General features: G+C 32.4%; 2 protein-coding genes across 3 annotated transcripts in view; one reads left to right on the forward strand and one right to left on the reverse strand.

The window, feature by feature from the left end:
- Positions 1-1,219: 1,219 nt before the first annotated feature.
- LOC129915689 (elongation factor Ts, mitochondrial) lies at positions 1,220-2,298 on the reverse strand. The gene is made up of 3 exons (XM_055995347.1): positions 2,143-2,298; positions 1,832-2,080; positions 1,220-1,774 (listed from the first exon to the last, which is right to left on the reverse strand). The coding sequence occupies exons 1-3, from the start codon at positions 2,296-2,298 to the stop codon at positions 1,265-1,267; spliced, it is 915 nt and encodes a 304-aa protein (XP_055851322.1). The 3' UTR covers positions 1,220-1,264.
- A 68-nt stretch (positions 2,299-2,366) lies between these two features.
- LOC129915456 (dynein axonemal heavy chain 7) overlaps positions 2,367-12,910 on the forward strand; it is a 119,538-nt gene continuing 108,994 nt past the window's right edge. For both annotated transcript variants that reach the window (XM_055995014.1, XM_055995009.1), the window contains exons 1-6: positions 2,367-2,544; positions 9,509-9,778; positions 9,838-10,264; positions 10,520-10,682; positions 10,742-10,975; positions 11,036-11,740. In XM_055995014.1, coding sequence (XP_055850989.1) covers positions 9,514-9,778; positions 9,838-10,264; positions 10,520-10,682; positions 10,742-10,975; positions 11,036-11,740 — 1,794 coding nt within the window. In that variant the 5' untranslated portion in view covers positions 2,367-2,544; positions 9,509-9,513. The remainder of the gene's footprint in view (positions 2,545-9,508; positions 9,779-9,837; positions 10,265-10,519; positions 10,683-10,741; positions 10,976-11,035; positions 11,741-12,910) is intronic.

The following is a 12,910-nucleotide window of genomic DNA, read 5'->3' on the forward strand; positions in this document are numbered from 1 at the left end:
GGCAAACGCGAAGTACCTGATTTTCATTATCGTAGCCTATCAACTGGTGTATCGTGTGTGGTATCTATGTATTAGGGTGGTCCTTATTTTACTCTTTCGCAAAAATTGAGTGCGACGCCCCCTAGATTGGCTCCAAATCAGGAAAAATACCCAATTTTTTCATATTTTTATCGCTAACCCTTCCTGACCCTAATATGATAAGAAGTTACTAGGGCAGTGGATATTCTGTGCCCAGTGTTGGGTAAATGGCGGATGTTTGATCATTCATACGTATAAACTTCTTAATGAAATAGGGTCAGGAAGGGTTTGCGGTTGAAAAAATTAGGGCATTTTATTCCTTAATCCTTGATTTGGAACCAATCTAGGGGGCGTGCCCAATTTTATTTTCATAAGCACCATCCAGAAAAAAAAATTGAAAATCGTTAGCCGTTTTTTTTTTTAATAATTTTTTATACATACATAAATATTTTCTAACATTTTTCAAAAAAAAAAAAAAAAAAAACAGTTGGTAGGTATGCCATTTTGAAGAAATAATTAATGAACACTTAAAACCGAATTTTGGGAATGTTTCAGTAAACCGTTTTCAAAAAATTGATTTTTCAAAAAAAAAAAATAATAAAATTGAAATACATATCGTCGCCCTCACAAGGAAACCTCGTAACTCAAAATCAAAATTTTACAGGAGAGACGAAAGAGGAGAGAGACTTCAGACTCCAGAGTAGTTGGGGAGTGCGTGCTGTGCAAAATTTGAATTTAAGTCTATTTTCTATTTTTCGGAATGACTTCAAATTTTTTGGGTTGCTCGGCTGACATATTTTCTAAAAAATGGCATTCAAAAATCATTTTAGAGAAAAAGTTACGAGGTTTCCTTATGAGACCGACGATATATGTACATATTTAAAAAAAAAATCCGAAAATGCAATGAAAAATTTTAATATTTCGGTTATTTAAACGCTTTTGTATAAATCTTTTTCGTTGAAATCGGGTTATTTGTGTAAAAAATTGGATCCTATTTGTAGTATTACACACAAAAATTTTAATCAAAATCGTTAGAGTGGTTTTTGGAAAAAAAATTTCCATCAAAAGTCAATGTCTACCAATTTTTACATCTGTATAGTTCTCTTATTTGTGCCTCAACTTTCCAAGTTGGGTACAAGTTTCAAAGCCTTGCATGAAGATTTATCAATTTTTTAATGCAACTCCAAAAAATATTGACTCATTCTAATATTAACATTAATTTTATTTCAACAACATTCCAATTCAATTAATTTGCCATTTTTGCCTCTTCGGCAAATTGACTCTTCGCCTCTTCACCGCACTCAAATCTTTGATAATCTATAATCTGTACATCGTTTTCCTTCAGCACATCACCAACAATTTTATCCGAATCAACTAAATACTCTTGGAAAATCAGACAAGTTTCGTCATCTTTATTCTCCACCGGTTTGTCTTTGTTCTCTTCTCCAATTTTCTTTGGATTCATTCCGACTATGTGCTGGCACAAATTCTTTTGCAATTCATCACTCATTGAATTGCCCCTAAATGCAACAATAGTACCATACTTTCCAACTTGTGTCTCATCGGATGGAGCAATTGTCGTGCACGTTGGATGTGTGTACCCGGATAATTTCAAATAGTTGTTTGTTTTGAAACATATTGCCCTCCGAATTGAGGCATTCTCTCCGACTGTGCCGATGAGCAAAGCCAAATGGTCACCTAGGCTTTTGCCATCTTCGGCTTTTAGATTTTTCAAAGCATCCGCTTCGAAACCCAACTAAAAAGTCAAATTGAATTGAATTGGAAGAAAGTCACAACAAAAGTATCTACGAACCTTCCATAAATCACCATCGAATTCGGTCATTTCAGTGTATTTGGCACACACTCTAGAAGCATGATCAACGAATTTTTTAAAGTGCTCATTGCGGGCAACGAAATCTGTTTCACAATTCACCTCCACCATTGCCCCAATGTTGCCCTTGATTAGGACACCGACAAGACCTTGAGCAGTAGCTCGACCTTCGAGCTTGGTGGCCTTGGACCAGCCCATACTCTGGGCTTGTTCATGTAGCCATTTCTCTGCCTGCAATTCAAATGCCCCTGACAGAAGAGATATAAAAACAAGATATGAAGGACTCTTCTTACCTTAGCCAAATCATTGTTGTGCATTTCAAGAGCTTTTTTGCAATTGGCAAATGTGTAGCCAGTCTTTTTGCGTAGCGTTGCTAAGGAACTCTTTTCAGCAGCAGCAAAGACCGGTCTGGCGGTGTGAAACAATCGAATGGCTTGTTTAATAAACATTTTTGACTTGTTGATTTGTTTCTATAGATTCAAGAGTGTGGAGTGGATATTGTCGACTCCAAGGAAACACTGAAATCAATAGAAAAATAAATAAATCTCTTTTTTTTTTCGTTGGCTTTTAATCAATTCGATTTGATTGAAAAAGGACGTGAGTTTTGTGTGAAGCAGTGAGAATATAGGAAAAACATCAAGACATACATAAGAATATTAATTGAAGAATTTGTATTGCAAATAGTAAATTAATATGTGAGTATAATATATACATAATTTGTTTTATTGGAATAATTTACCAAAAATGATGTGTGGAAAATAAAAGCAAATTTCAGATGGAATCTTGGTTATTGCACAATTTTTTTCGGTCTCTGAAAACTCTAGGGGTGATTTTGACAGTTTATCATTTTTGACATTTCGCTTTTGATCCATATATATATATATATGTTAAAAAAAATGCTATTTGAAGTTGGGTATTTTTCCTTTGGAAGTGTGTAGTGGTGAATAAGATGAGGTTAGAAAACTCAATAGATGGCGCTTTTTATTTTAAATATTACAGTATGATTGAAAAGTACTTTTACAGAAAAGGAGTTTTTCGTTTGCATTTGGAAAAGGGATGTTGCGGATGTGGATTTTTTCACATCCGCGGATGCAGATGCGGATGCGGATATTTAAATTAATATAAATGAATTTTAATTCAGTTATAAATAACATTTTTGACGTGATAACGTCTTATAAATCGATGAACCATGGCAGCCACCACAAAAAAGTGACGCCATTTTCTAACGTTCCACTCTCGCACTTTCGCAGTGCGGCAAAAAATTTAAATTCAGAATTAAAAATAAACTATTAGAGATACAAAAAATCTTCTATAGCTTATTTGAAAGATAATAACCTAAAGCTAAATCGAAATGAAGGATTTTTAAAATTACTGTCATTTAATAGGGTAAACAGGGGTAAAACGGAAAGATGAAATTTGAGCTCAACGCGAAGTTGTAGAGAGTTGATTTTTTTTGCTATAGATAGATGAGATTAATATAAGAATAACTGCATTTAAGAAAAAAATCTAAAAAATTTTGAAACTAAGCTATAAAGTTTTGTTTGAACGTTGTACACAGAGCCGGTTTTAGGGGGGGGGGCAGCCTGGGCCGTCGCCCAGGGGCGCAAGAATTGAGGGGCGCCGCAGGCGCCCCGAACTTTTACAAAAGTTATATAAATAACGAAGTCTTTCCAATCGATGTTTTATTTTTTTTACATTCACAAAGGCGCCCCAATTTGTTTCTATTTTACATTTTCAACGGCGCTCGTATTGTTTGTCGTAAACTTTTTGAAGAATGAAGGCGCCCCCCAATTTTGGGTTAATTTATTTGGCTTACGGAAGGACAATGGTGTCCAAAATCTTCGTTCATCTTTGAAGAACAAGGCGCCCCAATTTCTTTTGAAAGACTAAAGCAATCCTAATATTCCTCCTACCAATTTAATTTTTGCAAAGGTGCCCCTATAATAATGAATAAGGAAACAGAAGGGAGACGGACAGAATCCCGAAATTAAAAATCCAGAAAGCCCAAAATCCAGAAAACCCTCTCCCCCCTCCAGGGCACTCTAAGTCATTTCAATTAACTGTGAAAAAAATCAGAGTTTCTCGGGTTTTCATTTTACATCGAACACCTCAGAGCTTTAGTTTCATCAGCGAACATCGAACACAGAGGAAATAACTCTGGTTGAAAAAGAAGCTACAAAAAACGCTTGACAACGAATTCGGAGCGACCCAGAGTGCCCTAGAGCTCACAACGAACAAACCTTATACTTATAAAGGTACAGTGACGAGCAAAAGTGGTCAAATGTTTTGCCTTTTTTGAGAAAGTTGTTTGAAACTTAGTGTTCTTTACATAAATTAAATCGTTTTTATTTTATTATTTTTCCATATTATGCCACCATTTGTTTTCCTGATTAAAATTTAAAAAAATGCTTCATTGTCCAAAAATGGAGAGTATCATATTGGTATTTGGACTTGACCAATTCTGCTCGTTTTGGAAAAAGGCTTTTGTTTCAATATTTTGAGTGCACTAGAATTAATTTTTACCACTTTTAACCACTTTTAACAATGCCTCGAGATAGGATCTATCAATCTGTGAAGAAATAACTTTAAAATTCGGTAGTATTTCAGCTTAATTCAAAGCTAAAAGCTAATCGCTTTTAGACTTGTGTTTTTTTACTGCCCTTACAATTTCTTCAAAATTTTCAACAGATTTTCAGCCAAAATGGGTCAGGGCCTTATGCTGACTACGCAGCTGCCTTAAATTTCTGATTTCCGAAGCAATATTGAACATTTTAAAGGTTTTGGTGGGGTCTTCATGTAGTTGAAAAATTATATCACACAACACGGAGTCTTCTTTTGGCAAAAAAAACTTGTTAAATTGTACCGTTTTATATCAAGATAGATTCTCCTCTTCATCATATCTTCAAATTTTATCAAAGGTCGGAAACTCCCCCCAAAAACTCAAACAACATCACCAAACCTTTTTTAAGTCAAAAATCGTTAGGTTAGATGAATTTTTACTAAAACTTTTACTAAAACTTTAACTATAACCACAAAAAAGAATCAATAACCAATGGGAAAAGTAGATTGGAATGACGAGAACACAGAAGAAATAGAATGCAAATCTAGTTACTATCCAAAACTGGAAAAAAACATTTCAGCAGTATCAAGTTTATAGAACGGACATAAATTATTATAGATTCAAGAATATTTACCGAAGTTATCTTGTGGATAGCTAGCTTATTTTGAAAAAATAATGGACAAGCGAACCTATCCTGATATAAAACGAAACAATTTGACAAGCTTTTTGGCAAAAGAAGACTCCGCGTTGTCTGATATAATTTTTCAACTAGATGAAGACCACACCAAAACCTTTAAAATTGTCAAATATTGCTTCAGAAATAAAAATTTTTAGACAGTTTCGTAGTCAGCATAAGGCTCCGACCCATTTTGGCTGAAAATCTGTTGAAAATTTTGAAGAAATTGTAAGGGCAGTGTTTTAGCACAAGTCTAAGGACAAGCACTAATCGTATAAGCTGAAAATAATTATTTAAATGAAACAAACGATTTAACGTGGAAAAGCCGAAGCAAAAACCACGATCAGATTTTTTATTCTCTCCAATGATAAAACTTTCCGTTAACAAAAATATCTTTCCGATAATCGAACTTTCTGTCCGAATCTTTCCGCTTTCGTCTTAAGACTAAAAATAAAAATGGTTTCTCTCCAATAAGAAGGAGAGAAAACATAGAAACATAGAACGAGAGCACAAAGTAGCTCTGTTCAACTATCCAAAAACATCGAACGAGAGTTGATGAACTCTTCGTTCGATACAGGCAGTAAAAAAACACAAGTCTAAAAGCGATGAGCTTTGAGCTTTCCATTAAGCTGAAATATGACCGAATTTTAAAGTTATTTCTTCACAGATTGATAGATCCTATCTCGAGGCATTGTTAAAAGTGATTAAAAGTGGTAAAAATTAATTCTAGTACACTCAATATTTTGAAACAAAAGCCTTTTTCCAAAACGAGCAGAATTGGTCAAGTCCAAATACCAATATGATACTCTCCATTTTTGGACAATGAAGAATTTTTTTAAATTTTAATCAGGAAAATTAATGGTGGCATAATATAGAAAAATAATAAAATAAAAACGATTTAATTTATGTAAAGAACACTAAATTTTAAACAACTTTTTCAAAAAAGGCAAAACATTTGACCACTTTTGCTCGTCACTGTATGTTGTTTTCGATTGGCAGTCCGGAAGCGCCTGGAATCATTAAGAAGCGTGCTGCAAGTTTTTTATTCACCAATACAGATATTAAATTTTAGAATTGGGTGGAAGCGATTCAAAGTTTTTTATTGGATTTCAGAATGAGTGAATCATTGAGTGATTCCAATCGAAAACGACATTAATGTACCTAGTTGAAAAAGTTTTTGAAAAAATATTGTTCAAATAAAACCAACTGTACCTAATCTTTAAATGTGTTTAAACAAAAAAGTCAGAGATAAAGGTAGTCTTGTCAATTGAGCCTAAATGACATGAATAATTAATTTTTTTTTTTAAGTTAACCTTTTTAAGTTAATACACTGCACATCATATAATAAAACGGCAAACACTTATTTTGTGGTACAAAATACGTGGCCCACAAAAACCGAAGGGGCATAAATTATATACGGAACGATAGGAAATTTTATCTAGATGTGCAGAATATATACTTTATTTATTTTTTTTTTACCGAAATAGCTAAAAACAATAAATTAAAATTGAGGAAAAAAACAAAAACAAATGTGCTGAACCACGCCCTCTCCCTTCTGGAAGTGGAAACTTCTAAAAGCAAAGACGAGAACCTTCGAAAACATTCTCGAATTTCGAAAAAAATTAAGTGTTGCATATTCTTAGTAGTAAATAAAGTGATTTATATAGTGTGCTTATTTGAGCATAAATAAAAGTTACAGTTGGCACTCGAATTTTGAGTGCGGGGTCGGCTAGTTTTTAATAAATGCATTAACAAGTATATGAGAGGTAAGACATAATCTGCTATTGCTTTTTTTCGTGATTTTAAAAAATTGTTTTTAGATGAATTTTTTTTTAGAGGCGCCACTTGCAATCTTGCCCAGGGGCGCCGGTAGTGCTTAAACCGGCACTGGTTGTACACGTGTTGGGCTATGACAAAGTGATGATTTTGGGTAAAGGAATTTTTTTTTGAAAATTCTAAAGATGCTAGGTGAAAGATGAGAGAAAAAAAAATTAGGCGTCTGATACGGATTTTTTCCAACACTCTGCGTTTCGAAATATAAATTTTTGAAAAACACCTTGTTTTTTAGGGGTGTTTTTGGGTAATTTTTGATTTTTAGCTTTTTTTGGAGCGTTCAAATAATAAATCTCAAACTTATAGGACGTATAGGTTTTGGCCTTATGCATACATGTGCAAAAACTTGGAATCGTTTAGTGAGTTTTGACTGAATAACGGAAGAAACAAGTTTTTAAAAAACACGTTTTTTTTACCGTTTTTAACCGATTTTCATCGTTTTTTATTTTTATCTTTTTTTCTTTAATAGATACAGGAATAAAGTATTTGGAGTAATGATAGACCATGACTACGACTATATGTGTGCCAAGTTTCAATCCTTTTCATAAACACAATTTTGAGATATTGTTAAAATAAAATTTTAGAATTCAACAGATTATAACTTTTGACCAAGAGCAGATAGAAATTTTATTAAACTTTTGTCCTGATACAATTACCTTTTATTTGGTATTCACACATAACGGTTCACTAACTACACAATGTTAAATCAAGAAACTTGCGAAAAACCTCAAAACATCAGTGGAGATATGTTGCCCCCCGAACAGCCACCATTGTGGGAAGTACCGTAATCTCAGTCTAGAAATTCGACATGGTTGACTTTAAAAAATTCTAGCTTCTCTTGTAGGCATCTTTGAGATTTATACGTCATATGAAAGGTGAAATAATAAGCTTTCACATGGTATAAAATTGTTTATAGTTTGTCAAACAAAAAAATTGATTCCATAGCGTGAGAACATAAAAATAAATGTTTTTTTTTTTGCTTTTTTTTAATGAAATTTGATCGAGTTCAAAAAATTCTAGCTCTTTTTGTAGATGTCTCATAGACCTGATCGATCTATATATTTTGAGCTAAGACAATAAGCTTTAACCGTTTAGAAGATATTCCTACCCAAACCAATGCCCACTGATTTCAGTAGTTTTCTTATGACTCGTATGCATAGCGATTTGGATACGATTATCTTTTAAACGGTTAAAGCAATCAATTTGATTTCACGGAATTTTTTGTAGAACGTTTAAACCCCTACAAGTATATATCTTGCTAATTTGAAAATAATGAATTTTCAGTGAATTAGATAATTTTGAAAAGTAAAAAATGTTAATAACGAAGGAAAAAATAACAAAAATAATAAAAATTATTAAAATTATTTTTTATTTTAAGTGGAGTGAATTGTAAAAAATGTTGTTATAATTTTTTTTGTTTTGTAAGCTTTTAAAATAAAAAAAAATTAATATAAGGAGAAAATAAAAAACGTATTTTTTTTAGCTTTTTCTTGTAAATTATGATTGTTTGAAAAAAGTAAACGCTTCAATTGACTCATTTTAAACAAAAGCACACAATCTGTTTTCTGACTACGTTATCACGTAAAATCATGGTTAGTAAACCCGCTTTACAGACAACCTCTTTTTTTTTTTATTTTCAAATAACTTTTGCTTATCAGACTTCAAGTATAATTATTTTTTTCATTTTGTTGATACATTCTGGTTTTCATGCTCATTTACAGGCGTAAAATTAAATTTTAAATAAAAATCAAATGAAAAATGTATGCAAATTGGTTGTATGATCACATTTTTGCTGTAAAATGCTTTGATTTTAAAGGAGCCTTAATCGCCAAGTTCAAAATTAAAAGTGCCAAAATCCGATAAATCAAAGATCAAAATTTTAAGGAGCGAGTGAAAAGTTTAAGGAGCCTGTTTGGCGATAAATAGCCGGCTCTAGCAACACTGTAACTAGGCATTATTATCTCTCAATTAAGTCATTTCATTAAAAAAATATTTATTGAAATATTTTTAACGAATTTTTAAAAATATGTTACATGAGAGTAACGCTGGGTCCAGAAAGGGTTAAGTAAGAAAAAAACAAAATTGAATTTTAGTCAAAACTAGTTTTTTAAATTTTTTAACCAACTTAACTTAATGAAAATAATTTGCTTTGAAAAGTGTCTTTGAACAATTTCAAATATAAGCTTGGTTTTCGAGTTAAATAAAACAAACTGAAAACAAACCACACACATGGATTTAGTTATGTTATGTACCATTTATTGTTGTTGAAACTCAAGTAAGCGATTTGTTATCACAGTTATCCGATTCAAAGCTTTGTACAATTAACTTCTTTTAATAAATTTTGTTATTGTTATTTTTATTTCTAAGCTGATAGCATTTAAATCTCAATATTTGTCATGCATATAGAATACGAAAGGAATCTTTTCGAAGCCAAAATGAAAAAAAAAAAAAAAATTCATCCAAATCAGTCAAGCCGTTCTCGAGAATTCATACAAAAGGCTGCTGATTTTTGTCATAACTTTTATTTTTTGTTTTGAGTTTGCGTGAAACACTTCAATTCCTTAAAATAGATTTTATTCTTTCTTGATAGTTACTATGAGTGGTCCACGACGATCAACTGGAGCTATTCCAAAATCCAATTTAATTCCTCCACATCCTCGTCAAGCTAAAATACAACAAATAATCAATTCGAAAGCAAATCCCGAATACAAAACCAGACGATTATGGTATGAATTAAATCTACCCGAATGTACAAAGGATATCTTCAATGGCAAACGATTGAGTATGGATGAATCTGAAGTAAGACACACCAGATGCATGCAACCACAAAGAAAACGTACTCGACGCAATCGAAATACAAGTAAGAATTCAAAATCAATTGAAAAATATTTAATTTTATTTAAAAAAAAAATTCTTTAGAATATCGATCCTACTTGCAAATGCGTCAAGATCGTGAAAATTTTCGCAAAAAACTTGTCGAACTCATTGCACGTAAAGATCATGAAATTGACGACGAAACCAATCAGTTTCCCAATGCTGAAGAAAAAGAAATTATGCGTTATTATTATTATATTAAGCATGGAATCGATACAATTCATGTGTCTCCATTGAGCATGAAGGTTTTAACTCGAATCAAAGGAATGATTCCGCAGTCAATGTTGAGATTCGATACGGAAATGTCTGATAATTTGACACAAATTAAATCGGATTATATTTTTGCCATGAAAAAAGCTGTTATAGATTTTGTTTTAAGTAATTCATTGCAATGTGAACAAAAGGAGAAGGATCAGAAAGAGACAGCAGAAAGGATTGAAGCTAAGGCAACATTCAATAGATGGCGTTATCGGTAAGTAGCTGATCAACAAGTTTATTCTTTTTGTACCAAGCAAAATATCGAGCCCCAGATTGGTATAAACTGAAGGTCTAATGGACATTCCCATGGTTCAACGTAGGCCACCTGAACTAAAGTTCTGAATTTTTAGAGGCTTTTTGATTGGTCAGATGTCAATTAGGTTCTGACCAATCAGAGCCCTTAAAAATTTAGAACATAAGTTGAACCGGCTTATCAATTATGTTTTTTTATTGTAATTTCGCTTTACAGCTATGACGAAAACCGTTTGAAAATTAAGAAAACCCTTTTCTCGATACATCGATGTGTGGCTCACATATTGGCTCTCTGGACAACCAAGTTCAAAGATCTCGCATTCATCGATTTCGAAGAGCTATCTTCCCATTGCGAGGCTTTTGAACTTTTTGAATTCACTGTAAAAATGATTATTTTGGAAGATTTTAATTTTTACTTAAAAAATTGGCACAATTTCAGAACCAATGTTCATCGCATATTGAAAAAACCAAGTTATTATTGAAAGAAAATTGGTATGGTGAAATCCACAGTATCCTTTTGCGTGGGCACAAACGGAATATTCTGCCAGATGTTCGAAAACCAAAGTTGCTAGCTCGTTTTTATAATTGTGTTGCAGCTCTTATGACTCAACAACTGGAGGATGCTTGTATAAGAAGCTTAACGTTGTTTGCAGATTTTATGTGTGATTATGGGGTAAGAGAAATGAAATTAGACAAAAAAAAATATCTATCTCTTTTTTGTCCAAACCAATAGAAATCTAATCCAGGTCTAAAACTAGCCATACAGCTTGAAGATCAAGATACACTTGTATTCAATCCAAGCTTTAGCAAAATCAAAGAAGAAATCATGAGAATTATTGACAACATTATCTTAGCCATTCAACAATTGCCTCGTGTCGAAACTAAACTTTATACAGATTTGAAAATTTCTAAACAAATCTATCTCAAACCTGCCATTCCAGAATCGATAATTTTCGCTGCTAAACGAAAAATTTCTGATTTACTCGAAGATCAACGTATTGGACCGGAACTTAGATTACAAGATTTTGATCAGTTTATGAGTTTAATGAATGGTATCGATGCTGATACAATTGGTCGATTTATAGAATCTGAGCCACCATTTGAAAGTTATTGCAACAAATTGATCTACTATCGAGAGTTAGAAGATCGAATTGCAAAAGAGATATGGGGTGTCATACGAATGGGTTTATATGAGTTTCATCGTGAAGGACTTATAACGAATTTGGAAAAATTGGCACGATTTATGCAGCAAGAATTATTAACAACAATGGTGGGAAATCAACAGGCAAAGATAAGTAAACTTGGAAAGGAATATGAGACGATTGCGAAGAAAGCTTTGACGATACCAGAGAATACAGCTGAATTGATGAGTTTGAAGGCATTTGTTGCTCAAACTGAAGATCGGACCGCTCCGGAAATGGAACAAAGATTGAAAATTGTAAGTACCTACCTATATTATGTACTTAAATTGGAGGAGAATTTGAAGAGTAAGAATGTTTTCATTTTAGAACGATACAATTTGTAGAAATTGATTTAAGAGAAATATTTTGCCATCGAAAATACTTAAGATCAACTTTTTTAAGGCGAGTGTAACAACAAAAATACTTTTTTGGTATATTAAATTTCCAAAAGTATAAAGAAACTATAAATCAACGCAAGTGTGAACGGCTAAGGCATTACTTCATGACATTATATTCTTGTAGTCATTGTCAATTCTTTGCGGGGGCAAAATGGGTCTGTAGAACTGGAGTCTTGCCTTACAAAAGGTCCAATTTCCTCTACTTTTTTTTTTTTCATTGTCTCTCTTTAATTTTATACCATTATTTTTTTTCCAAGATACTTTCCAAGTAAAATAAAAACTAAGTCAAAATTCATAACCCAGCTACTCTTAATTCACGCTATAAAAAGTTTGACACAAAAAAATATTTTCATCAGAAATTATGTTCATTCAATATACCGCGCTCATTGCAGGGATTTAGGATCTATTGTCAGCAAAGAATATTTCATACGCATTATCACAACTTCGCGTATCATCCTTATTTTTTTAGATTGGAAGAATGTAACTTTCCCTTCATTCATATGCGATCACATCGTATAAGCTTAAAGGTTGAAGACAAGAATCATTCATGATTCTGCTAAATTCTGTGTGCAATTTTGTTCAAAAACTCTGGCCCAACAGCTTTTCCCTTTTTCTAGTATTTAACAGCTTCACTAATTTCTTCGACTGTGAGTCTGTGACGTCCGATACTTGGATAGAAAATTGAAACACCCCAAATCAATTTTAGCATACTACCAATTATCGTATCGAAATGAAACTTTGTACATGTACAGCTATGGACAGAGAAATAGCAAACTTTTGATTTTATTTGGGACCTTTTAACTTATATGTGCCCTTGATTATGAAAGTGGACTAAGTCACTCCTAAAAATGCCATCAAATCTAGCCTAAAAATAATTATTAGTTAAGGGGTAAAGTTTATTTAAAAGCGAAATTGCAGTAAATAAACTTCTTTATTGCTCCTTCAATGATTTCATAAAAGAAATACAGTTAAATCGTTATAAGAAAATAATTTTGTAAGTTTTTCTTTAAACAATGCAAAAAAAAAAAG

Source organism: Episyrphus balteatus, chromosome 1 (assembly GCF_945859705.1).
Source record: "Episyrphus balteatus chromosome 1, idEpiBalt1.1, whole genome shotgun sequence".
Classification (NCBI taxonomy): Eukaryota; Metazoa; Arthropoda; class Insecta; order Diptera; family Syrphidae; genus Episyrphus; species Episyrphus balteatus.

Bases quoted from the DNA above. Each gene is read 5' to 3' on its own strand.
- LOC129915689 (XM_055995347.1), bottom strand. From the start codon at position 2,298: ATGTTTATTAAACAAGCCATTCGATTGTTTCACACCGCCAGACCGGTC. The intron at 2,081-2,142 runs GTAAGAAGAGTC...TTTGAATTGCAG, and splicing joins ACAACAATGATTTGGCTAAG to GCAGAGAAATGGCTACATGA. The intron at 1,775-1,831 runs GTTCGTAGATAC...TTGACTTTTTAG, and splicing joins TCGATGGTGATTTATGGAAG to TTGGGTTTCGAAGCGGATGC.